The sequence below is a fragment of the Peromyscus eremicus genome, chromosome 19 (genome assembly GCF_949786415.1).
Source record: "Peromyscus eremicus chromosome 19, PerEre_H2_v1, whole genome shotgun sequence".
In the NCBI taxonomy this organism is placed as follows: domain Eukaryota; kingdom Metazoa; phylum Chordata; class Mammalia; order Rodentia; family Cricetidae; genus Peromyscus; species Peromyscus eremicus.
Genome location: NC_081435.1, coordinates 55,474,831 through 55,502,673, shown reverse-complemented (window position 1 = coordinate 55,502,673; position 27,843 = coordinate 55,474,831). Strand labels below are relative to the sequence as shown.

At 46.4% G+C, this 27,843-nt stretch overlaps 1 protein-coding gene across 4 annotated transcripts in view; it reads right to left on the bottom strand.

The window, feature by feature from the left end:
* Positions 1-5,265, bottom strand: part of LOC131895957 (nucleoporin SEH1) — a 117,820-nt gene extending 112,555 nt beyond the window's left edge. For 2 of the 4 annotated variants that reach the window (XM_059246508.1, XM_059246509.1), the window contains exons 1-2: positions 5,072-5,265; positions 486-536 (exon numbers count right to left, since the gene is read on the bottom strand). In XM_059246508.1, coding sequence (XP_059102491.1) covers positions 486-536; positions 5,072-5,182 — 162 coding nt within the window. In that variant the 5' untranslated portion in view covers positions 5,183-5,265. The remainder of the gene's footprint in view (positions 1-485; positions 537-5,071) is intronic. The other 2 variants (XM_059246510.1, XM_059246512.1) reach the window with 2 other exon arrangements.
* Positions 5,266-27,843: the final 22,578 nt, after the last annotated feature.

Below are 27,843 nucleotides of genomic sequence, written 5' to 3'. Positions count from 1 at the left end.
TTTTATAGGCATTTTTGTGGGGGGTTTGTTGTTTTGTTTCTTGTTTTGTGTTTGTTTTTGTTTGAGGGAAAAAGAACACAAAGTAGGGTGGCTAATAAGGAGGGAAAAAAACATGAAATATGCTGAAATCCTAATAGTAGTTAGAGAATGCTACAAAAATACTATTTTTTCATTCCTAGGGTTTTTTTTCTTTTTCTTTTTTTGAGACGGGGTCTCACTCAGTAATTTAGGCTGGCCTCTAACTTATGGCAATCTCCTGCCTCAGCCTCCCAAAGCACTGGGATCCCATACCTGGCCAAATCTACAAATTTTCTTATTCTCAAATTTCCTATTGCTTTAATAATAATTTAATAAACCAGAAATTATCTTTCCAGGAAAGAATACCACATCAATTTTATCATTTTCTCAAAGCTGAATACCAAGTCATTAATACTAAAATAGCAAACATTTCAATTTTCTCAAACCATGTAAAAATAAAAACTAACCTTCCAACTAGCAGTACAATGCCAATCTCCGCTTTCACTTTTATCCCAGACCTATAAAAACAAACAAACAAAAAAAGGCAAATGAGCATAAGCGCAAGGAAAATGTTAACTCCACATGAAGCAGCATAAGGAATCGTTCATGTCTTAAACCAATGTTCCCTGGAATTCGTGTGCACAGCTGGGCCAGGCACTAAGGCACCCAGAGGCTGAGCTCTAACAGGTAGTCAACACAATACATTCCTGTTTTGGGTGTTTTTTGGTTTTTTTGGTGCTGAGGGGCGGGTGGTGCTGGTGATGATATACTGAAGACTGAGCCCAGAGTCTTGTGCCTGCTAGTGTGGTACTAAGACAGTACTGAATAATACCCCCAAATACCCTTTAATAAGTAACTTTGACTACTGAAACATTGTTTATAGCAGTTTAGGTTCCTGTATCTGGTGGATCATTTTCACCAATCAATACCACATAACCTTTTTCAGTGTGTATCTCTGTTTAAAGACACCTTATTTGATACAAACTGGCAATCCATCAGCATCTACCAGCAGCACGGTAATCATGCCTGAAGGGCACTTACCTAACACATTTACTAAGGCACAACACAACTTTCTTGTGCTTCAGAACACTGGAAAGCAATGCAGCACTGCCCCCAAAAATCATTTTAAGCTGTGAACTCACCAATATGAGGACAAAAATAAATGTACAAACTGTGGCACTAAGTGGACTGTGAAAAAAAATCTGCTTATAGTACAAGCCAAATACAAAGACAGTCATACTATTCCATCTAAGCTAGGGAGGTGTAACCAGGAACCCTAGGGAGGCAGGGATGGGGAGTTATTGGACACAGTGCCAATTTAGAATAATGAGAATATTCTACAGATAGATGGCAATCCTACATTTTTGTAAATGACTGAAAAAGGACAGTGGGGCTCTGCCTTTAATCCAACCCTTGGGAGGCAGAGGCAAGTGGATCTCTAAGTTTCGGGCCAGCCTGGTCTACATGATGAGTTCTAGACCAGCTTGGAGGGAGGGAGGAGCACAGTGGGTATTCACTTTGAGGTAACAAACTTTAATGAGGCAAAATAAAAAATAGCAGCCATCAGTTCTGGAGAGATGGTTCAGTGGATAAGAGCACTGGCTGCTCTTCCACAGGACCCAGGTTCAAATTCTCAGTACCCCACACCCTCTTTTGACGTCTGGTGGTACACAGATGTATGAGCAAACAGATCATCCATTCACATAAAATTAAACATAAACATACACATAATGTTAATCAACTCCATGTGAAACAAAAGCTAAAGTAAAATATTCAATAACCTCCCCCCAAAAAATGCCAACTTAATCAGTCAAAAATGTCTTAAGGACTGGGGATGCTCGGCTGCCTAGTACCTGAGACCCTTAGTTCAACCCCTAGTATCACAAAGAAAAAATAATGTGCCAGCCTGGTGGTATATATGTGTCATCCCAGATACTCAGGAGGCTGAGGGATGAGGACCCCAAGTACAAGCCAGCCTGGGTAACGGTAACTTAGGGAGACCATGTATCAAAATAAAAAGTAAAATGGATGACAGAGTTCAGAAGCAAAGCATTTGCCAAGCCTGGGCTTAATATCCAGCACCACATACACAAAGTCATGATAATGCCAATCCCAGCCATGATGCTATCGAATTGTTACTCTCATGATGTAGCATAGCACAAACTGGGCTAAGAATGTAGCTCAGGCCGGGCGGTGGTGGCGCATGCCTTTAATCCCAGCACTCGGGAGGCAGAGCCAGGCGGATCTCTGTGAGTTCGAGGCCAGCCTGGGCTACCAAGTGAGCTCCAGGAAAGGCGCAAAGCTACACAGAGAAACTCTGTCTTGAAAAACCAAAAAAGAATGTAGCTCAGTGGTAGGCTGCTTGCCTACCATATGTGAGGTCCTGAGTCTGAGCCCTAGCACACACAAAAAGGTAAAACTGGGGGTGGGGGGAGCACTTTGCCAATTCTTATCACAATGTGTCAAAATATTCACTGATTTCTCATTTGGAATTAGCCTAAAGAAATCTTTCAAAGCATGTAAAATACTAAATAAATGAATTTTCATCACTGTGACAACCTACAAGCTTTGGAACGAACTAAAAGATCTGGTAGCAAGTGGATAATGACAAGTATGGCTAATTCAGGTAGCAGACATCAGTTAAGCCCTTAGGAATGGTATTCACTAAGATACTGTAGCAATATTGAGAGAGAAAAAAATGGGCATGAAAAGCTTACATGTATATACACTACCAAGACAACCAGAGAAGGGGCTGGAGAGATCATTCAACAGCTAACATTTACTGCTCTCTGCAGAGGACCCTGGTTCAGTTCTCAGCACGGATATGTGGTTCACAACTGCCTGCAACTGTAATTCCAAGGCATCAACTCTTTCAGACCTCATGCACACACACACACACTCACACACACACACACACACACATCGACATTCAGCTATTCCATAATGAACCTATGTTGACAAAATTCTTTGGGAGGGATGGAGGATGACAGGGTCTCTACACAGCCATGACTGTCCTGGAACTCACTTAAGCATACCTGGCTGAGATCTGCATGCCTCTGCCTCCTAAACGTTGGGATTAAAGGTGTGTGCAACCACTACCCAGCTTGACAAAAATTCTTTAAAAGACAGTATAAATCAGGTAGCGCTGGTGCACGCCTTTATTTTATTTTATTTTTTTTATTCCTGAGACAGGGTTTCTCTGTAGCCCCGGCTGTCCTGGAACTCCCACTGTAGACCAGGCTGGCCTTAAACTCAGAGATCCACCTGCCACTGCCTCCCAGTGCTGGTAAAATCATGAGCCACTACACCTGGCCAGACTACTTTTTCTTATTGAAGAGCCTTGTATTTATACACACATTTTTTTTTTAATCTGTGCAAATGTTAGATTTTTCTTCTTAGAAAAAGTTACTAATAGCCAGGCAGCGGTGGCGCATGCCTTTAAACCCAGCACTCACGAGGCAGAGTCAGGCGGATCTCTATGAGTTCGAGGCCAGCCTAGTCTACAGAGTGAGATCCAGGACAGGCACCAAAACTACACGGAGAAACCCTGTCTTGAGAAAAAAAAAAAAAAAAGAAAAAGTTACTGAGCTGGGTGGTGGTGGCCTAGCAGGGATTGCTGTAAACAGATGCTAAAGGTTCGGGGCCATGGTTCAAAAACCCCCATTCTCTGGTTGTATAAGCAGGCTGCTCAGGTTCACTAAGTAAGTCAGCTGGAGGTCACTCTCCTGTCCGGTCTCTCCTTGTGTGACAACATTATGCCTAATAAAAGGCTTCCCAGATGGTCACTTCTTGCCCGCTTCAGGTAGCATGGGCAGAAGCGGTAACAAAGTCATCAGAGACAGCCGAGGCACACAGCTTAGCAGTCCAGTGACTACGCTGGGAAAGCGGCAAAGCAGTTTGGTAGCAAGACAGTTGAAGCAGCCCCTTCCCTGACTGTCATGGTAGTGGATACATGTACGTTCTGCATGCAGAATTGCGTTCTCTCCCAATATTGCCACACTATCTTAGTAAAGACCATTCCTAAGGGCTTAACTGATGTCTGTTACCTGCCCTCCTTGGCCAATAGTTGGCTCAGCCCTTAAGGGCTCCAAGGGACCCAGACCCAGGTTCGGTTCACCCAACAAATGAATCACAACCTTAACTCCAAGGGATCAGACGCCCTCTTCCAGGAGTTGCACATACATACATACAATGCAGACAGAACACTCATACAAAGCAAAATAAATCTTTAAAACTGAGGTGTGGGAGGGGCAGAGCCGTGCCTGGCGGCGCACATCTCTCTAATCACAACACTCCGGGCAGAAGCAGGTAGATCACCGGGGGTGGGCTACAGAACTGAAGACTGGTCTCCAAAAATTAATGCATCGTATCATAGTCAACGGACATTTGTTATAACTATCTTCAGAGACCACTTGAACATGAGCAAGAATAAAAAACTGTCAGGTTTTCCGGCTATTCTGGCGTCGTGCAGGAGCTCATGCTTTGTAACCCCAGCATGGCTGAAGCGGAGACGGGAGGACAAAACTGAGACAAGTCTCAAAACACCCAAGAACAGAACTGCGCTGTGTGTAGTTTCCCTCCACGGGACTCCCATCCGGGGAAGTGTCCCCGGCAAAGGAACACAGGCGAGGCCCACGGAACTGAGACACACGCTGCTAGAGGGAAAAAAAAAAAAAAAAGACATCCCCACGGGAAGCCACCGGTCGGAACACAAGCGCGGGAGACCACAACCGGGGCCCAACCAGGACCCACTCCGGAAACTCGGCACGCGCGTGCGCCCAGCACCCCGAAGCCGGGAGCCCTTCCCGCGCAGGCGCGGCAGGAGGAGCGCGCCGCGAGCGCGGGCGGCCGTGACCCCACAATCCGCCGGCGGGGAGGGCTCTCGCCGCTTCCGGGGCGGCGGCGGCGTCGGTGGCCCCGCGGGTCGCGTGCGTCTCGGTCGGGACGGGTCCCTTCCGCGCCGCCTCCCTCCCTCCCTCCCTCCCTCCCTCCTAGCCCATCCCTCCCCCTCCGTGCCGAGCCCCGGGGAAGCCGAGGAGCGCGCCGCGCGCACCTTGACGCTCTGGTCGCTGGAGCAGGTGGCCATCCGGCGCCCGTGGAAGTCGAAAGACACATCGTGGATGAGGTCCTTGTGGTCCGCCGCGATGCTGCGCGCCACAAACATGGCCGCCGCCGTCTGCCCGGCCCGCCTCCGAGAGGCCGGCGCTGGGGCCAGCAGTCCCCGGGCCGCCGCGGGGAGGCGCGTACGGCACGTCGGCCCGCGTCGCCCCGGCACGCCACGCCCCGAGGGAGAGGGACACGCCCTGTGCGGGCGGAGCCTGTGCCCAGACCTCGCTGCGGCCGCCGCCGCCGCCACCGGGGAAGGATGGAAAAGTGAACGCTCCTTCCGGAGTCAAACCTGGAGGGGGGGGGTGCTCGTAAACACGTGATCGGTGCACCGAGCGAGTAGAGACGTCCCGCTGCAGATGTGAACCCGGAGCTCAGCCGCTTCACTAGAGCTTTCCTCGGAAAGATGGAGAAGCCCAAAAGAGGTGGTTTAGGAAGTCCTGCTGAGCGAGCACGGAGTGCCGCCAGAAGGAAGGATGGAGTGGAGACAGAGGAGTGGAGGACCTGAAACAGTGGTCAGTGCTGAGAGATGTCACCAGTAGGACAGGCCCGAGGGTCAGCAAAACCAGAGTGAGGAAATAGAAATTTAAGTCACCTGGAGGGAGGGCAAGACCCAAAATGATGTTCAATATTTACTTGCTTTGGAGCTAGTCTTTAATGGAGAAGAAAGTGAAATAAAAATAGCTGTGATGGAAAGTGCTCAAATCTGGAGTCAGTCAAATCTAGGAAGTAGTGGAACATTCATTCTACTCAGGTTTTAGGTGGGAGGTTGGTTGTCGTCTTTAATTCTCATGGGATCCAACATCCGCTTCTGGCTTCCATGGGCATGGGGGATGCATCTGGCGCACAGATATAAATACAGGTGAAACATGCATGCATATAAAAATAAACATTTTCAAAAAGAATGTGAGTCGTGTTAAAAAGGAGGTTAAAAAGTTCTCAAAATTATTAGTCCTAGTTGTTCTCTGATGGATTTGTACAGAAGCCCGCAGGGACAGGTCTGAAATGATCTTACCAGTCTGAAATTTTCCTTAGTCTTCTTTAAATCAAAAAGATTTGGGGCTGGAGAGACGACTTGGATGGCTTACCACCTTTCATTCCAACTTCGGAGAATCTGAAACATCTGGCTTCCATGAAGATCTGCACTCTCCAGCACACAACAGACACACAGACACACAGAGAGAGACTGAAATAAAAACAAAAGTATTTTTAAATAATATTTTATTCCTATTTTAGAGGTAGACTCCAAGTCCATCAGTTGCACATAAAACTAATAACTGTAACTTCTAAGTTCCGAGACATTTCGAGAAAAAAACACTATATAAAAGTACAAGGCATACTTTTTTTTTTTTTTTTTATGTTTTTGAGACAGGGTTTCTCTGTAGTTTTGGTGCCTGTCCTGGGTCTTGCTCTGTAGACAAGGCTGGCTCCTGAGTGCTGGGATTAAAGGCATGCGCCGCTGCTGACCGGCACCTTTTTCTGGTTTTTTGAGACGGGGTTTCTCTGTGTAGCTTTGGAGCCTGTCCTAGAACTCACCCTGTAGACCAGGTTGGCCTCGAACTCAGAGGTCTGCCTGCCTCTGCCTCCCAAGTGCTGGGATTAAAGGCGTGTGCCACCACCACCCAGCAAGTTTATCGTTTTGTTTTTTGTTTTTTTTAAGATTTATTTTTTGTGTATGAGTAGATTGCCTGCATGTTTGTAGTATATCACCTGTATGCTGTGCCTTTAGAGGTCAGAAGAGAGTGTCGGCCCCCTAGAACTGAAGTTACAAACTGTTAACAGATTGTGAGCTATCATATGGGTTCTGGAACCTGAACCCAGGTCCTCTGCAAAACAGCCAGTAACCTTAACTTCTGGTCCGTTGCTCCAGCTCCTGAAAGCCAAGTTCAAATAGAGACAGTAAACATTATCTGAAAGTAGGATATGAAATAGAGGGAATAAGATTTTTAGAAAAAAAAAAAACTACTGGGCAATAGTGGCACTCGCCTTTAATCTCAGCTCTCAGGAGACAGAGGCAGGTAAATCTCTGTGAGTTCAAGGCCAGCCTGGTCTACATAGTGAGTTCCTGGACAGCTAGGGAGAGAAACCCTGTCTCAGAAAAAGACCTAAGGTTTTTTGTTTTGTTTTGTCTTGGTTTTTTGTTTTGTTTTTTGTTTTTGTGTTTTTTATTTTGTTTTGGTTTTTCGAGACAGGGTTTCTCTGTGTAGTTTTGGTTCCTGTCCTAGAACTCACTCTGTAAACCAGGCTGGCCTTGAACTCAGAGATCTACCTGCCTCTGCCTCTCTAGTGCTGAGATTAAAGGTGTGCACCACCACCGCCCAACTAAGACCTAAGTTTTTAAAGCGCTCTGAGATTCACAGAAATTGAACAGAAAATACATTCAGAACACTTCTGATCCCAGCACTTCGGAGTTGGAGACAGGAACATAAGGCGGTTGGAGGCCCTTGCGTGCGTGCACACAACCTCCCGTCTATGTTTAACAGCATGGCGGGCACTGTTGTTATTTGTTATTGTTGCTGTCGGGGAACCTACAATGACACCATAGCCACAGCACCAAAGTGTGATTGACACAAGGACTCATTCCTGGTGTATGTTCCATAGGTTTTGACAAACATAAAATGGATTGTACCCATCAATGCAAAATCATACAGAATAGTTTCCTTATCCTAACAATCCTATGCTCTCCTAAAAATCACTGCCCTCTCCATCAACCCCTCCAAACTGCACGTGAAGCCATCCCCCACCACACTGAAATGCTGACTGACTTGATCTTGTACGGGTCTTATACAGGCAGTCACAGCTGCTTCCAAGTCGTGAGTGCAGTGTATCCAGAACAAGGTTTCTCAGCAGTCCCCGCCCCCCTCTCTGGCTCTCTAATCTTTCCACCCCCTATTCTGATATGTACCCTGAGACTTGGGGGAGGAGAAAATGTGAAATTGGTACCCCATTTATGGCTAAGCACTCCACAGATACTTACTCTCTACACCTTCACCAGTTGTGAATCTGTATTAAGCCCCATACTCAGTTAAAAAAAAAAAAAAAAAGAAGAAGCTTCTCTGACAAGTACTGAGAGCAGCACTAATCCATGGGTATAAAGATAAGGTAGATTTATACTATTTCCATTTAGCAAAATAATAATAGTAGGTTCTGCCTAACAGCTGATGATTTCCCCAGTAATGGATTCTTAGTCCAATTTATAGTACTAGGCATGAGTTTCCTTCTGTGGAACATGATAAGCATTTTTGTATCCCTAGTAGTAGATTTCTCTGCTGACACAATAAGCCAAATCAAAAAAGCCCAGGTTTAATGAGCAAAATGCCCCCAGATGACTCTCAAGCCCCCAGAAGTGACGCAGGGGAGGGAGGAGGAGAAATCATATGGCAGGTCTAGGGGCCGGAGCTTAAATACCCTGTCATGTGGTCATGAGCAGCTCCAGAGGAGGAGCCGCCACTTGTCCGGCTTTCTGAGAGGCAGGGTTTGGAATGGGGGGGGGGGGGGCGGCAAAGTGGAACTTCCAACTGAACATCCCAACCTTTTGGATATAGGGGCACCTGTTCAAGTCTGGCTACTTCTGGTTGGCATGGGATGCTGTGGGGAGGGGGAGTTGGGAGTCAATGGGCTCATGCTCAACGGGAGATGTGGATGAAGAAGCATTGGGTTAACTGCCATCCTGGAGACCTCAGGGATCTGTTCCTTGAGGAAGTGGAGGAGGCAAATTGCTAGGAGAAAAACAGACTATTTACCACCGGCCCCATGAAGAGGGCCAGCCATGGAAAGAGAGAAGACTGCCAGAAAGAATGAACCGGAGGTGTGCACTGGTTGTGCAGAAGAGCCAAGGGTGAATGACAGATGATAAACATGAATGAGCAAGACACGAGCAGATGTGTTCTTCTTTGGGACATTTTGAAAAACTAGAGGGTGGAGGGTCCCTGTTGCTGGACAGACCATTTACCCTGGACAGGTGCCCGTTTGAGCCTGAAGAGATGGTAGCAGCACTGATGTCCCAGGAGCTTCCAACTGAACAGAGCAGGCCCTAAAGCCAATCAGAAAACAATTGGTGATCCTGTAACAGTTACGCCATTATTACACCCTTGGGCATATCTCGCCAGACAGGTCATTATTAGAGTTTGCAGGGCTCACAGCTAAGTAAGACTATTAGTTGTTCTTCCCTAGCAGCCTATATAGCACCTCTGAGTAGTAGGAAAGCTACCTGGGGGGCTGGAGAGATGGCTCAGAGGTTAAGAGCACTGGCTGTTCTTCCAGAGGTCCCGAGTTCAATTCCCAGCAACCACATGGTGACTCACAATCATCTGTAATGAGATCTGGCTCTTTCTTCTGGCCTGAAGGGATACACGCAAGCAGAACACTGTATACATAATAAATAAATAAATCTTTTTTTAAAAAAAAAAAAGCTACCTGGACGGGAAGAAGTCTGCCAGCCAGTAACAGATTTTTTTATTTTTCCGTGGCTTGTGACCAAAATTGTCTTCTGCAGTAGGGTCTTATTTATCATCAAATCTGGCAGGCAGCTAAGAGATCGCTCTGTATTGTTTTAGGGATCTCTAAAGCAGCTCTGTAATTTTGTATAAATATTTTTAACATCACTGTATTCTTTTTTTTTCATTAAACTTCAACTTTGACTCCCTTAGGAACATGAATTTTAAAAAGAATTTGAAATCGATGTTCTATATACTCTCAATAAACATTCAATCAGAAAAAATTTCCCTTTAATCATTTCAATCTGAGAGTCTGAAATACACACACACACACACACACACACACACACACACACACACACATTTCAAATGTATTGGAGGAGCTAATTAAAGGCCAAAAGAACAGTTCCCAGTGTGGTGATGCATACCTGTAAATCCAGCACTCAGAAGGTAGAGGCAGAAAGAGCACAGATTCAGGGCCAGCCTGGTCTACAAGATCTTACCTCAGACAAAGAAAACAGACAAAAGGCAAAAAGATAATTGAAATCATCCTGGACTATGTAAGTATAGGATACTGCTCCCGACCTTCAGACTGATGGACTGACAGTAGTTTTGCTCCTGGTCAGCAGCTAGTCAGCTCTTGCTTAGAACATTCACCACCAGTAAGCAGGAAGCCAGGGGCCATTTTCCAGCTGACACTGTCCCTAAAGGTAGCAATACCCAAAGCCGTCAGAATCTGCCCCCTAGGCATGGTGACTCACACCTGTAATCCTAACATTTGGGAAGCTAAAATGATAGAATTGCTGTAATTCAAAGGCCAGTAGGGGCTGCAGAGTGAAACACTGTCTCAAACTACAAAGAACCCACAAACTACAAGCTGTGTGCAAATCTTGTAGTCTCAGATGGAGTCTGGAGCCGGAAGTGAGCTGCTGCTCCTGCAGCTGTTGAACCCCATCCTGGGGATGGAGGCTCCTGGTGGACTGTAAAGCCATCATATGAGAGGACCTTGGGTTCAATCCCTGGGAACCACACAAGCAAAAATCTTCCTGGGAGCAGGAAGCTGGGCTCATTCATCACCAACACTACTTCAGCCAAGGCTGCTCCACAGTGAAACCCTGTCTCAAAACAAACAAACAACAACAACAACAAAAGTCTCTTAAAAATACTAGATCTATAGATCCCCCGTTCATTTTCTCGGAAAATTCAGCTTCAGCTAGTTTCAGTGTTTTGTTTTGTTTTGTTTTTGTTTTGTTTTCCCAAGACAAAATTTCTCTGTGTAACAGTCCTAGCGGTCCTGGAACTCGCTTTGTAGACCAGGTTGGCCTCGAACTCACAGAGATCTGCCTGGCTCCGCCTCCCAAGTGCTGGGATTAAAGGCATGTGCTGCTACCACCCGGCCTTTTTTTTTTTCCTCAAGTTTGTATTTGTGAGACTCATCCCCCTCATCCCCTCTTCACAGTTCCATCCATCCATTCAATTGCTCGTGGGCCTGTGGATTGACTTCATCCAGAGCTCTAAATTGCCTTAGTAGACAGCAGCCAGTAGGTGGAACCAAAACATCTCATATAGAACTGTTAGCCACAATAACTGCAGAGTTTGGGATTTACGCAATTCCTGGAGTTTTCCTTGGCCTGTAAGAGCAGATAGCTTTGTTAGACAGGAATTTTTACATTTCCAAGTTCAACACCAATTTCCTCAATACATTTGAAGTGCTTCTTGATGACCAAAGAATTATGGCAGAAGTCAGCTGTGGTAGGGGAGAGCACTGACCATCTGGAAGGGCCCGAGACTCCATCCTCTTGCCAGGACCCCAGTAAGGCTGTCATTCTGGTGGATGTTGATGTAGCCATGTTTTTAGTAGACATATTTTCTTGCTCCAGCACGAAGGGGCCAGGTGACACCTACTCACCCAGGGGTTTACAATTAGGCAGGATCTCTGTGCTTGGGAACCCTGAGTATCTGCTAATGGAAGAGTAAGCCTGCCCGTGCTTATGTTCTGGCTACTGTTCTTTCCAAGAGATAACATGTTGCCTTTGCTTATGGGAAACACACTATTGGTCCCAAGGCATCTTATTATGCCCTCTTTTGGGACTGAGGCCTTGAACTTTTGCTCCCCTTGCCTGAACCTCCCAAGTGGCTGAGATTACATGCTTTTGTTACCAGCTTTGCTGTCCTTTGCTGATTCATGAAGTATGTTAACTGACAGTGAGTTAAATTTCACATACTTTTTCTGTTCTAGGTCAGTTTAAATAACACAATTTGTTTGTTTGTTTGTTTGAGACAGAGTTTCTCTGTGTAGCTTTGGAGCCTGTCCTGGAACTCGCTCTGTAGACCAGGCTAGCCTCGAACTCACAGAGAGTTAAAGGCGTGCGCCGCCGCCGCTGCCACCGCCGCCGCCGCCACCACCACCACCACCACCACCTGGCTTAATTTTTTTTTTTTTTTTTTTTTTGTAGATAACATTAATAAAATTAGGTATGGTTAAGGCCTTTAGTAGAAATGTATAGGTAAATTTTCTTTAAAAAATTTGTTTTGCGCATCTTAATCCCAGCACTTGGGAGGCAGAGGCAGGCGGATCTCTGTGAGTTCAAGGCCAGCCTGGTCTACAGAGCAAGTCCCAGAACAAACTCCAAAGCTACACAGAGAAACCCTGTCTTTGAAAAAAAAAAAATTATTTTGGATATGGGGCCTCTACTTTGCTAGGCATTTATATGTGGCTTTGAACTTCTGATCCACATCTCAAGTACCAGGACTACAAATGTGCACCACCACACCTCGTTTCTACAGTGCGGGGAATCAAATCCAAGGCTTTGTGCATGCTAGGAAAACACTGTACCAACTCAGGGGCAGCCCCAGTGCTCAGATTGGTTTTAACACTGCTGGGTTGGTTGGTTTGTTTTGTACATTGTGGCTGACATCGGCTGTGACATGGTGGGCTATGGCTGCTTCTCTAGAACTGTCTGCCTTTCTCTTTGGGTTCCCACCACACAGACTCGGGCCATTTTGACCGACCAGTGTTTGAGTGGGCAGTGGCTGGGCGCCCGCAGCAGCTGCATCTCTGTGGGATGATGACGTGGTGGATCATTTGGATTGGATGACACACTCGGTTGCCGTTCCCGTGGTGTCTTCCTTGTTCTCCCACAGAGCCCCCAACAGAACTGCAGACACAATCGGGCATCTCGGCAAAGGCCTATTCCTAGCGAGCTTCTTACGGCGGAAAAGGGTCACAGCACTGTCTCTACCAACTGTTACTCGTCTGTCAGGAGGCTGCCATACATAACACATTGGGAACAGGGATTGAGACAAGAGACAGGAAACAGGGCTGGAGAGATGGCTCAGAGGTTAAGAGCACTGGTTGCTCTTCCAGGGGTCCTGAGTTCAATTCCCAGCAACCACATGGTGGCTCACAGCCATCTGTAGTGAGATCTGGTGCCCTCTTCTGGTACACAGGCAGAATACTGTATACATAATAAATAAATCTTTAAAAAAAAAAAAAAGAGACAGGAAACAGTCCATTCTTCCTCATGGCCAGGAGGACAAGCCACCCGGTCCCAGGCCTTTGGCTCCCACCAGTCACTTTGATCAATCAATCACCGCAGGAACAAAGTCCTTCCGTTGAAAGGTTTGTGTGAAGACTAGGTCTCCAGCCTGTAAGGGCTGTGGCAGTCATACCCTGAGCTGCTGAGTGGTAGCTTAAGGGTTGCCAGTACTTAAGGCTTCCAAGACAGCGACAGGAAGTCCCAGGAGGAGCTCCTCTAAGGAGAGTGATGAGTACAGACACTTGTTCCTCCCACCAGAGAACTCTCCAGCAAAAGACCAGTAATTGTCTCTGAGCCCAAACGCAGCTAGTGGCTCAAGTTGGGAGAAACAGAAGAGCAACATGGAAACTTCCCAGTCGCCAAATGGGCCGTCAGGTGTCAGGTGTCTTATGGGATAGTGAGAGAATTCACCTAAGTCACATCAGATTAGCAAAAGGTAAGTTTATTGGGCACACTGCAAAGCTGCGACATCAGGGTGACACCAGAACAGCTCACCACAAGATGGACAGCAACTGCTTCGATTTCAATTCCCACCGCCATGCAAATGAGGGCAGTTCTGATTGGTCAGTGTTTGATGCTAACACTTGGTTTACAGAATAGCCCCCTCACAGGCACTTCTTCCCCAACACCGAAGCAAGGGAAGCTCTGTAGAACTGCGGAAACACCCATAGAATAGGCAAAGAAGCCCTGCAGCGGTGGCACACACCTTTAATACCAGCGGAGCCAGGCGGATCTCTGTGAGTTTGAGGCCAGCCTGATCTACAGAGGGAGATCCAGGACAGGCACCAAAATGACACAGAGAAATCCTGTCTCGAAAAACAAAACAAAACAAAACAAAACAAAACAAATGGCAAAGAAAATACAGGAGCTTGCTCTTATGGGAGATTTGGCAGAGAAGAAAGAGATGAGCTCTGTAACGGAGGGGATGGCCAGAGAGGATCCTTAAGGCTTCTGAAGTGAACCTAGGTCCTTAGGCAGGCTTCAGCCTGCAGCCCTGAGGATTTTCCTGGAATTCCTGTGAGACATTTGAGAGCTATTTTTCCTCATGCCTGAGGCAGTTGTCACGTGTGTGTTCTCGCTCCTGAGTTCTCATGAAGAGACTCTACCTCAGCCAGGAGCAGCCTGGAGAGTATGTTTTCCTTTCTGAATGAAGCAGAGTGGGAGACGGTGATGTGGATCCCTAGTAGCCAGGGCAGTAATGTGGACAGAACAGAGGGAGATGGAGGAGGTTGATGGAGGAGCAGTATCCTTGCGGTAGTGCTAAAGGACTTGATTTCTTTCCTCTATAGGGATGGTTTGTGTTTCTAAAAGGGTATGGGAGGGTAGCTCAGAGGTTAAAAGTACTTTCAGGAGACCTGAGTTCAGTTCCCAGCACCCAGGTTGGGCAGCACACAACTGTAAATCCAGCTCCATGGGAATCCGACACCTCTGGTCTCAACAGGCACCTCACCCCACCACCACGCACATACATGCACATAATTAAAAATAATAAAAATTAATTTTTGAGCCAAAGTCTCACTGTATAGTTCTGTTAGCCTGGTACTTACTATGTACCTGGCTGGCCTCAAACATAGGGAGATCTGCTTGCCTCCCAAGTGCTTGGATTAAAGGTACCACATCCAGCAATAATAACGAATCTTGAAAAAGGGTATTGCTACAGGCCTGGATAACTTGCTGTGGCTAAGAGTGAGAGAAAGGTAGATCTTCCCTGCTTACTTTTCCAAAGCTGTTATTCCCCAGGGTAGTTTGGATCACAGTTAAAAGTCACAGCAGAGCCTGGCAGTAGCAGATCATTCCTTTAATGCCAGTGCTCAGGAGACAGAGGCAGGCTGATCTCTGTGAGTTTGAGGCCACCCTGGTCTACAGAGCGAGTTCTAAGACAGCCAGGACTACACAGAGAAACCCTATCTCAAAAAAAAACAAATAAACAAAAAAGTCACAGTATAACTAGGTATGCTAGTGTGTACTACAGCCCCAGTACCCATAGGGAGAGGTAGGATTGCAGGGCCAGGTCCACCCTGAGCTATACCCTGTCTCCAAAAACAGGGTCAGTAGTCATGTGATAGAACAGTGGTTAAGATCACAGCCTAGCTTTAATTAATCTGTGAGTTATTTTGCAGTTCTGAGGGTCGAGTCTCAGGGAAGTCCTCTGCCATTGGTGTTTACCCCCAGACTCCCAACAGGTTTTGACAGGTAGAAGGGCCTCAGAGGCAGGCAGTAAAACAGTGTCTTAACTGAAGTCCTGGGCTCCTCAGACTGTAGATGGATTTTAGAGTTCTGCCTTCTAGTAAGGGACACAGTTGGCTTTCCAGGAGTCTGTCATTTGAGTGCGAGTAAACTATTAACAACGCAGAGCTAACATGGATTTGGGGCAAGAAATCTGTGCAGCAGGACTTGGGGGGCAGATATGGCCCAATGGGAGGAAGCAGCCATTAACAAGACCAAGGATTAGGCTGTAGCAGGAATGTTAGAAGGTCTTATTAATAAAATCAAACCTGAGGCCAGTTATTGGGGTGAATGCTGGAAGATCAGAGAAGCAGAACCGGCCACAGCTACCTCACCTCGCCAGTTCCTCTGCTGATCCTGTTTCCTCAGACTGGAAGCCTCTGAGTCCTCATCCAGAATGAATCTCAACTGAACTGCTGCTCGAAAGCCTGAAAGCTTAACCAGCCAAAATGCTTAACCAGCCAAAATCTTAACCAGCCAAATGCTTCTAGTTTCTGGTCCTCACAACTTATATATCTTTCTGTTTTCTGACATTACTCCCTGGGATTAAAGGCGTGTGTCACCATGCCTGGCTGTTTCCAGTGTGGCCTTGAACTCACAGAGATCCAGAGGGATTTCTACCTCTGGAATGCTAGGATTAAAGGTGTGAGTGCCACCATTTTCTAGTCTTTGTATCTAGTGGCTGTTCTGTCTCTGACCCCAGATAAGTTTATTAGGGTGCACAATATTTTGGGGAACACAATACCACCACATCAGGCACTGTGTTAGGCCCTGGAGCTGCTGTGCACAGTGGTGACAGAGGATCCAAGCACCCACTAAGCTGTGACCCTCAGGAAGGACAAACTGATAGAATCGCTGGCCACTCCCCCAGCTACATGACCACACATTCAGTAGCCAAGCAAGAGGCTTAGTCATTCCAGGGCCTTACGTCCTGCGTAATCTGTGAGCTGCATGGTCACGTAATTTTCATGCAGCATGATCACATAATCTATGCGCATGCATGGTGTAGCTATGTAAGCCCATCTGCCCATGTGCAGGGGAATCCATAAAAAGCAGGTCATAGACTCCCTCACCTCTCTCTCCCTGCACAACCATTCCCATAGGCCTAAGCACTCCTCTCTGTTCCTTCTCTCAGTAAACTCTTAGAGTGGGTTTGGTTGTGCCTCGTGGCTTTTCTCGAACAGTAAACAGCACCGCTTAATGAATAACACAGCACCGCATAATAACTAACACAAACACTTTGAGATATTTTGTGTCAAGAATTCAGTATTGGGACTGGAGAGATGGCTCAGTAGTTAAGAGCACTGACTACTCTTCCAGAGGTCCCGAGTTCAATTCCCAACAACCACATGGTGGCTCACAGCCATCTGTAATGAGATCTGGCACCCTCTTCTGGCCAGCAAGCAGAACACTGTATACATAATAAATAAACAAATCTTAAAAAAAAAAAAAAAAAGAAAAGAAAAGAATTCAATATTGAAGACCAGGTATGATAAGTACTTTTCCCTATAATCCCAGCATTTGGGGGTGGGGGTGGGGGACAAGACAGTTAAGAGTCAAGTGCAAGTTCAAAGACTTCCAATCAAGGCCTTCTTCTCAGAAACAGCAGACAGACTAAGCATTTAGTCCTTAAGTCACATAACTGAAAACAGTTAAATATCTCTGTTTAAATTGGCTTGGCTCGGCCTTTGCCCTATGCATACTGGGGGTGAATGCCATAGACAAGACAGCCCTAAGCACAAGACTGGACACCAACTTTATCAAATAGACAGGGGACAGCAAGTCCAGACACGGGAAACAGCTGATAACAGCTGTAACTAAACTAAAGGAAAGGTCGAATGGAAGACTGACATCAGAAGGTCCTGTTAACACATGTTGTTTTAAGGATCACTTTCTGTCCTATGTAAGCAAAGACAGTATAGGCCTCTATGAACAGTGCTCGCCACCATCATGGCTAACATCCCCACCTCCGCTCCCCTTGGTAACAGGGCAATTACTGTTCTCTAGATCTTCTGTTGTAATGGGGCTTGTCATCCTGGGACCTGAAAAAGGAAATTGAGTTCCCAGATAATGCAATCACTACCTCAGGGCCTGGTTATTTGGGACATTTGATGAGTGATGTCAGAGTCTAGTGAGACAATATTTTTTTTTTTGTAGGTCACTTCTAAGAACTAGTGTGAGATGAAAGAGGAAACTTTCTCAGCCCCGTGAGTTCCAATGTTTGTGGTGGAGGGTTAATTCTCTCTCTGACATCTGAAAAAGAATATTTGCAATATCACAGTGTGGTAGGCTGAAGAAGACTTCCCAAATGTGTCTACATCCAAACCCCCAGAACCCACAGATAGGTTGCTTTACATGAAAAATGAACTTTGAAGAAATAAGATCTTGAGATAGAGATCCTGGTTTATTTGTGTGGGATGGATATAACAGTCCTTGTATGGGGATGAAGGAGGGCGGGGCATCGGATGAGGTGCTTGATGAAAAGTAGAGATCGTAAAGATGGTGCTGAAGGAGAACCCCCCCAACAGTGGGGGTCTCCTCCACGACCCCAGATTAGACACAAATTATACCCAAACACCTATTTTCACAGAGGATCCTTTATTAAGTGGGGACACCGGGGGAGTTAAAGTGGTTGCTTCTGACTCAGGCAGAAAATAGCAGCAATGACCTTGCAGATGTAATTTTTAAGAGGAGGAAAAAGGGGAGGTCTGTGTTAGAATGGGCTAGGACAGGGTGGTAAAAGGGGAAGGGGACAAGGGAAAGGGGTATTTGTTCCGGGGGGGGGGGGGGGGGCAGAGGACTGCCTCTGGATAGAGGGAGACAGATGTGACACATAAGCAAATGGACATTTATAAAGGTGAATGTGGAAACCTGTTAGAATGAGGTGTTTAATTTTAATTGGGTATGTTAAGTGAGCCAAAGGGGACTTTCGATAGCTGGACTTTGGTAGTCAGCCTCAGGAAGAGGAAGTGGCCAAATAAGGGAATAGGGAATAGACTTTAGTGGCTAGCTTTAGGAATGCAATCTAACAGATTTTAGCAAGGCAGAGGGAATGGGGGAGAAGGGCAAGGCCTGCCAGAGCCACGTGCTCGAGTGGGCTAGTGTCCCTTCAGGGGCCATGAGCCAAGGAGTGTGGTCTGTCTCTAGATGCTGGAAGAGAGGAAGGTGGCTGGGAGGCCCTGCTGGTCAGAGGTTGCAGTCTACCATGGCCTGGCAGGTCTCTCCAAGCTCGGCAACATGGACGACACCCACCCCACCCTCTTGCCCACTCGCATCCCCACCTTCCGGCAGACAGCATCCTGTTTTCTACCTGACCTTATTTGGAGACTGTCTCTAGGCCGGGATGCCTGACTTATCTCCAGTGTGACCCAGGACGCGGTCCCCTGCAGCTTTCCCTCTGCTGCCCATATGGTAATTAGACATAGGAGCTTTACAATAGGACCATGTTTCCACAGTTGATAACTAAGACTTCTACTAGGAGCCTTATGATAGGAGCATGCTATTTAATGCAAATTAAGTGATTCCCCGGCTATCATTCCTAATCCTGTATATTCCCTATACTCTGGAATAAAGTTGCGCTGATTCACTGAAGTTACATTCCGGAAGACTATCTATCTCCATCATGCTCACAGGCCACACAAAGCTCTCTTGTCGTCGCTTCTGCCCATTGTCATCGTGGACTGGTGGCCACAGGCAGCAAGGAAAAAGGGGACCCCCACAGAAGGTGATATTATGAATGATTGTTTCCCTTCATATTTGCATGTTTAATCCTCCCCCCAGCCCCTGCAAAGCGGTGGCATTAGGAGATGAGGCTGTTAAGGTCCACAAATCACCCCACGAAAGACCACCACTCAAGTATGCAAAAGCAATACAAAAAAACCTCACCACAGCTGAGGTCAGCTCCACACTGCTTCCTCACTGCTGTTCGTGCCCGCACTGGGCGCTGTCTCCAGGCATTGGAGAGGTGATAAGGTTGTGAGAACAGAGACTCATGATTGGGACTAGCATCTACCACAAAGAGCTGTACACCTTCCCTGCCCTGTGAGAAGACTAGCCTTTACCCAATCTATGTTGAATCTAGACTCCAGCCTCCTCAAACGCAAGAAGTATATTTCTATTCTTTCTCATAATTTTTTTTCTTCGAGACAGGGTTTCTCTGTGTAGCCTTGGCTGTCCTAGAACACACTCTGTAGACCAGACTGGCCTCAAACTCACAGAGATCCACCTGCCTCTGCCTCCCGAGTGCTGAGATTAAAGGCATGAGCCACCACCACCTGGCTTATTTCTATTCTTTCTAAGACATTCAATTTATGGCATTTTGTTATAGCAATTTAAAGGAACATGGTCTTGCCAATATTTGGGAATAGCTATTTAATTTTGGATTTCTGATCCTTGAACTATGAGAATGTAATTTTAGGGTTGTTTTGGTTTGGGTTTGGGTTTTTCTGAGACAAGGTTTCTCTGTGTAGCCCTGGCCATTCTAGAACTCTCTCTGTAGACCAGGCTGGCCTCAAAATCAGGTACACCTCCCTCTACCTACAGAGTCCTGGGATTAAAGGTGTGTGGCACCACAGCCCGGCTATTTAACTTTTTTATGTGTGAGTGTTTCGCCTGCAGGGGTGTCTGTACATGTATGCCTAGTGCTGAGGAGACTGGAAAAATCCTCTGAGACTGGGGTTAAGGATGGTTTTCCTATTGTTGTGTAAGACTCTCCTTCAAGATTAAAACATTCTTATAGCACAAATCCTAATTGGTCTTATTAATAAAAACCCAGAGTCAGATATCAGGATGAAAGCTGAAAGATCAGAGAAGCAGAGCAGCCAGCCACTAGTTCTTACCTCTACGAAATCCTCAGCCTGAAAGGGAACTGAGCTCCTGGCTCCTCTTGCCTTATATTCCTCTCGCTGCCCAGACATGTCACTTCCTTTCTCCACCTCCCTAGTTCTGGGATTAAAGGTGTGAGATCCCAAGTGCTGAGATCAAAGATGTGTACCACCACTGCCTGTAGAAGCAACCAACTGTCTTATTAAATAAGAAACACAGAACCAATGCAAAGAAGAAAGCCAAGAGGTCAGAGCTAAGAGCTAAAACCTTATCCTTCCTCCTGCGGTGGTCCTACCTTTCCGAACCAGAGCTACTTTCTGTGTTAAAGTCTTTATATAGAGTTTCTGTTCTGCCTTCTCATTGGTTGTAAACCCAACCACATGACCGCCTCATCACGGCCTGCCTGTATAGACCTCCAGGTTTTCTATGATTGGTATTGAGATTAAAGGCATGTGTATCCAATACTGGCTGTATCCCTGAACACACAGAGACTTACGTAGCTCTGCCTACCAAGTGCTGGGATTACAACCGTACGCCACCACTGCCCTGCTTTCCTATGGCTTACTAATAGCTCTGACCCCTGGGCAACTTTATTTATTAACATACAAATAACATTTTAATACAAATAAAATATCACCATAACTGCCTGGCTCTGTTTCTCTTCTAGACTGGATCAATTTTGTGTAGCCCAGGGTGGCCTCGAACTCACAGAGATCCGCCTGCCTCTGCCTCCCGAGTGCTGGAATTAAAGGTATGTGCCACCACTGCCTGGCCTCTATGGCTAACTAGTGGCTTAGCTCTGCACTCTGATCTTCAGGCAAGCTTTATTTGTTAGATCACAAACAAAAAATCACTACACATTCTGTTTTAATTTAAGATTTAAACATTCAGGAAGTTCCTTAAACAGGAAGGTAATCAGCTCAAAATAGCTTCAGCAAATCCCTGAAACTGACCAGATTCACTAGGCCTCTCCCTGCCAGAGAAGACAATAAAAGCTGAGCTGTACAAAAGACTGAGAACAGAGCAGCTGCCTGGAAAAAGCAGAAACAGGCTGGGCTATCTGGAGGAGGTTTAGACCAACTGAGGCACCTGGAAAGGACACTCTCCAACCTGTTGAGCTGCCTACAGGCTGTGCAATGTGCTCCAGACTCTTAGCTTTCTGAGCTGTCATTTATGCTGGGTGGGCTTTGGTGGGGTGCTGCTGTTTTTGAGTCATTTCTGATCCTGTAATTAACCCCTCACTCATATTTGAAGCAGCCGTCCCTTCTTAAAACAGGACTGAACCTAACAGGGCCAGTTGTTTTTTGTTTTTGTTTGTTTGTTTGTTTGTTTGTTTCAGAGCCAGTTTGCTAAGACCTCTGCCCATGTTACCCCACCATCCTATGTTGACTCATGTCTGGCTTCAATCAGACCCTCAGGAAGTACATCCAGTCTGGTAGCCAATCAGGGTCCTACCTGGCAACAAGCAGGAATTGTTCTTGCTATTTTCAGTCAAACAGACCCCTGTGACACAGCAGACAGACCCCTGACACTGCAACCACACTTGCTGAGCAGGTGTCATGAGCCAACCATAAAATGATTCCTGTACCAGTAAGAGTCTACACCCAATCACTTCAAAGTACACATAACCACAGCTTGAATTCCCCTAATCCTGATTAAAAGGAGCCTGAGAGCTTTTCTCAAGGTCACCATTTTGCCACTTTGTCAGTGAGAGGACCGAGCAGATGCTGTAACAGGCTGCTCAGTCTTCTTTCAGAGATCAGGCCTCAATTTCTGTTTCCTGAGACTGAACAGTTTCTGAAAGAGCCATGAACAAAAGACAATTAATCACTGGTGCCCCTGACAACAAGGACAAGGGTGATAGGATGCACCAAGCCTGGGCCTCTGAGCCAGCCCCCACAGTCAGTATCTACTAGTCCAGCCAGCCTCAACAGCAGCTCAAGGACAAAGCCTGGAAACTTGTCTAAGCCTGCCCCCAAAATGGAAAACTGTAGCCCTGACCAGTCCCTAACTATCCCTGGCCAATTAGAACATACTAATATGATTGCCACTTGCTTAAGCCAATCATATCTAAAATGACCCAACTGCCTTAGAAACTCCCCTTCTGCTGTGCTTAAAAGGAGCCCACATGCCCCTCTCAGGGTCTTTGCCATCTTGCCTTTGTGTGGGACTGCAGGCCTCAGCATGCTGGAATAATAAACATTTTTGTGATTGCATATGTGGATGGTGGTCTTTTGTGGGACTTCTCCAGGGCCCTAACAGTCAGATGGTTTGACCTCAGCATGCTGGAATTTTTTATTGAACGCTCTTGCTGTGGGATGTCTTTCTGTAAACTGTGAATATGTGTTGCTCCCATTGGCTAATAAATAAAGATGTTTTGGCCTATGGCAAGGCAGCTTAGAGACAGGTGGGAAATCCAAGCAGAGAGACAGAAAGAAGAAAGGCAGAGGCGGGAGAGATGCCAGCCGCCTCTGAAGGAACAGCAAGACGCCAGCAGACAGGTAGTGCTACGGCCACGTGACAGCTTATAGATTAATAGAAATGGGTTAAATTATAAGAGCTAGCTAGCAAGAAGCCTGCCTTAAGCTATGCAATTGGTAATTAACATTAAGCCTCTGAATGATTATTTTATAAGCGGCTGAGGGATCATGGGGTCAGGCAGAACCAGAGGAACATGGTACCATGGGACCAGGTGAGACTGGAGAAACCTTCCAGTTACGTTTTGGTGCCCAACGTGGGGCAAGAGTTTCCACCTAAAACCTGAGAAAACTTATGGCTACAGAAACTTTTGCCTATACACTCTTGTTGATTGTATATGTGACTGGTGGTCTTTTATGGGACTTCTTGCAGACCCTAACAATATTCCTCTAAGTAACCTGATTTAGTCAATGTTCTATTGTTGTGAAGAGACACCATGACCATGGCAAATCCTTTTTGGTGTGTGTTGTTGTTGGGTGTTGTTTGTTTGTTTTTGTTTTTTCAAGACAGTTTCTCTGTGTGGCCCTGGCTGTCCTGGAACTCACTTTGTAGACCAGGCTGGCCTCAAACTCAGAGATCTGCCTGCCTCTGCCTCCTGAGTGCTGGGATTAAAGGCATGCACTACCACCACCTGGCTCATGACAACTCTTTTAAAATAAATCATTTAATTGGGGCTTACTTAGTTTGAGATGTTTAGTCCATTATCCCAGGACAAGAAGCATGGCAGCATGCAGGCAGACATGGTAGCTGAGAATTCTACATCTGGATCCACAGGCATCAGGAAGAGGGAGAGTCTGGGCATGGCATGGGCTTCTGAAACCTCAAAGCCCACCCTGCTGACACACTTCCTCCAACAAGGACACACCTCCTAGTCCTTTAAGTAGTGCCACTCCCTGTTGACCAAGCATTCAAATCTAAGAGTCTATGGGAATCATTCTTACTCAAACCACCATACACCCCCCAATAAAACTCATTGGTTCACCAAGTTGGATTTTGGTGGCATCCATACTTTGGTCTATCGTGGGTTCCCTAACTGGGATGAGTAGACAGACATGTGTTGCATCTCCCAAGGGAAAATTTTGCCACATAAAACCCACGACATAGAGGCCAGAGGCACTGGATCTCCCTAAAGCTAGAGTTACAGGAAGCTGTGAGCTGCCTAACATGGCTGCTGGGAATCGAACTAGGGTCCACTCCAAGAGCAGCAAGGACTCTTATCTGTCGAGCCGTCTCTCCAGCCCAAGATCTTCTACATTCTATTTTATCATTTCCTCCTCCTCCTCCTCCTCCTCCTCCTCCTCCTCCTCCTCCTCCTCTTTTCCTTCTCTTTCTGATACAGTGCTGAAACCAGGTCATTTGCATACTAAGCAAGAATTCTACATTGAGCTACGTCTTTAGTTTGCAGGGGCTCTTTTTTTTTTTTTTTTTTTTTTTGAGACAGAGTCTCTCTACATAGCTGTAGATCTAGCTGTCCTGGAACTGGCTACATAGACCAGGTTGGCCTCGAACTCAGACATCACCTGGCTCTGCCTCCCAAGTACTGGGATTAAAGGTGTGCATCACCACATGCAGCGGTTGCTGTTCTAAATGAAAACTCACCACAGGTTTGTCTCACGTCAGTGCTGTCTTAGTTATTTTTCTCATCGCTGTAACCAAATGCCTGACAATGAGCAACTTAAGGAGGAAGGATTTATTTTAGCTCACAGTTTGGAGGAACACAGGCCATAATGGTGGGGAAAGCACAGCAGCAGGTGGATGGAGCAGCTGGTCACATGGCACTCACAGCCTGGAGCTGGTAAGAGAGAAGTGATGGTGTTCAGCTTGGATCTCAGCTGCTGGGATGGTGCCATCCACATTCAGTGTTGTTCTTTCCTCCCCACTTAATCCTCTCTGGAAACACCCTCACAGAGATGCCCAGAGGTGTATTTCCTGCAAGAGTCCAAGTTGGGTCAAATGGGTAGTGAATATTAATTATCACAGTGAAGAGTCAGTTCACTCTGAAACCTGAAATCACGATTCAGGTCCACTGGGCTAGAGATGGTTCAATGGTTAAAAACACTGGCTGTTCTTCAGGAGGACCTGGGTTTGATTCTCAGCACCACATTGAGGCTCACAACCTTCTCTAACTCTAGTTCCAGGAGATCGACACCCTCTTCTGGCATCCACTGGCACTGCACACACATGGTGTACAGACATGTTTTAAGCACTCATATACAAAAAATAAAAATAAGGTCTGAAAGAACAAGATTCATGTCCCCAAGACAACAGTCTAATCCCATGACAACATTCTGATACGGGTAACACCAAATCTGAAAGAATCTATGTGAAAAAACATACGACAGGGGACTCTCAGGTAAGGTGGCAGACTAGAGAAGCTGTCTCCACGTGACTCACTAAAGAATAGGTAGAGAAAGGAAAAAAACAGACTATTCCAAAGAGGAAAGAGAACAAGAGCTTCAGAAATTCATGAAGATAGTCATAGGATACATGAAAAGCTCAGATGCTGCATGGGGAAAAAAAACAAATCAAACACAGCTCCAGCAGGAGGGGAAGCAGGAACTGCATCCAGATGGTAAGCCATGAAACTTTGTTTTACACTCCCCCGCAACCCCCACCAAATCCTTCCCTCAGGCCAAACCCACAGCCTTCACAGGCCTCAAATTCAGTCATGGTCTTAGCTTTTTTATTTTATTTATTTTTTATTTTATGTGTACGTGTGTTTTGCCTTCATATATGTCTGTGTACCACATGTGTGTCTGTGGGCTCACAGAGGTCCAACAAAAAAGCATTTGGATACCCTAGAACCTTTTTACCTAGCCTGTGAGCCACCCTGTGGGTGATGGGAACAAAGCCTAGGTCCTCTACAAGAGCAACAAGTGCTCTTCCCTGCTGAGCCATCTCTTCAGCATCCCTGCTCACCCACCCAGTGGTGGGTTTTGACTTCTCAAGTAGACAGATCATCAGTGGAGAAGAATCTCATTTTGTCACTCGATGCAATTCGAAAGGCAGTGGCCAGGTGCTATCTTGAGAAGAAACCAATTATTTAAAACTGAGCTGCCCCAGGACCCTGAAAACATGGGGGAAACACAAGGCAGTGAGTCTGATTTCACCTGCTGGAGCCCCAGAGCAAAGAGAACCCCCAGAAGCAGTTGTACAGAGTAAGGACCCGCTGCTGACCACCCAAATAATGAGAAGTGCAGGCTGTCGGAGGCTTGGCTCAGGCAGTGAAATGCTTAGGGAAAAGTCACCTTGCCCCAGCTTTACAAGGGCAGATATTGTCAACTGGGAATAAGTCTGGAGTTTGACAGCCATGAGCCTAGGGGTAGCAGGCTCTCAGTGCCCCTGGAGACACACCTACAGTATAACTATCACAGAGGGTGTGATCTGGGGAGTCTCAGGAGAGAGAACCTACCCAGTGCACAGACTACAAAGATAACTGTAGCCACTAGAGGCTTCTGGGGGGAAAAGGAACTTCTCCCATGAAGAAAGCTCTGGTAGACAGACTAAGATCCTTGCTCAACACGAGCTCAAAACCAGCATAAACCATAGGAAAGATGAATCCACAAGTCAACTCCCAATCACATTTCCAGTTTTTGAGGATCCAAAAAGGACCTGCTTTAACCTAAGATATTGGCTTTGCCCCTTTATGTTTTCCTTTTTTATTACATGGTAGCACTACTTTTTTTGTCCTGTGACGGCTTCTTGTGCATAAATAGATGTGATCTCTCAGCTCCCTGACACCATGCCTGTCTACTGCCACATCTCCTCTGCCACTATGGATTCTCCCTCCAGAACCACGAGCCAAATAAAGTCTTTCTTTCTCCCCACCCCCCAGGCCCCCAGACAGGGTTTCTTCTGTGTAGCCCTGGCTGTCCATGGAACTCGCGCTGCAGACCAGGCTGTCCTCCAACTCAGAGATCTGCCTGCCTCTGCCTCTGCTGTGCCACTAGGCTGTCATAAGTCTTTATTTCTTAAATTGCCTTTGGTTATGATGTTTTTATCATAGCAACAGAAATTAACTAATATAGAAATTAGTACCAGAGAGTGGGATCTTGCTGTTATGGACTTGAACATGTTCCTTTGGAAGAAGACTGTGGAAACATTTAGAACTTTGGGCTGGAAAATCCATTGAGTGCTCAGAACTCAATGGACTGTTCTGTGGGTGCTTGGAAAATAAGAACCATGAGGGAAATGCAGATGATAGAGGTCTGGATTGTAGAGTCTCAGAGGGAAGCAAAGACCCTACCAGGGCTGTGTGTGTGGTATATTTGAGTCAATCTGTGGGAGTGAAAGCTTCGCTCTACTGGGAATGCAGGTGCTGGTTAGAAAAATCAGCAGTGATTAGTAAGACTGGGTATCACTGGGGCAAAATCTTCCAGGAAGCGGGGCGGTGGTGGCCCACGCCTTTAATCCCAGCACTGGGGAGGCAGAGGCAGGCAGATCTTTGTGAGTTCGAGGCCTGCCTGGTCTACAGAGCGAGATCCAGGAAAGGGGCAAAGCTACACAGAGAAACCCTGTCTCAAAAAAACAAAACAAAACAAAACAAAACAAAAAAACTTCCAGGAAGTATTTCTTCAGGGCCAGCATATAGAAGCTGTGGTTTAGAGGAACCAAAGTTGAATCTCAAACTGGCAGCCAAATTTGGCAAACAATGTGTAAGAGTCTCCTACATGGTACTGGTTTTGATGGCATGAAAGTTACAGGATCAAAGGGGTCATACAGGAAAACTTGAGGCTTGGCACCAGGAGAGGCCATTGGTTGAGGGGACAGCCTTAGGGGTCGTGGAGACCCCAAAATATTAGAGATGCCTGGACTATAGGACATCTGCCAAGAACAGCAGCAGGTATGGAGTGAACATGGCTTTAGCCTTAAGACAAGCTGTGAATACTGTGAGTGCCAAAACCAAGGAAGTGGAGCTGCCCAAGTCTTTGGAGCCAGAAGATTGTGAGTGAGTCCCAGCTTCCAGGCTGAGCTACAGTATGTGAGCTACACTGCTGGACTTTGGTTGTGCTTGAGTGCGATTGTTTTTATGCCCATCTCTCCCTCCTTGGAGTAAGAAAGTATTCAACTTTGTTTCTGTAGGATGCTTTCACACTGTGATGGACTGCAACCTAAAATGTGAACCAAAATTCATCCCTTCTATCTTTTTTTTTTTCCAAGACAGGGTTTCTCTGTGTAGCTTTGCACCTTTCCTGGAACTCACTCTGTAGCCCAGG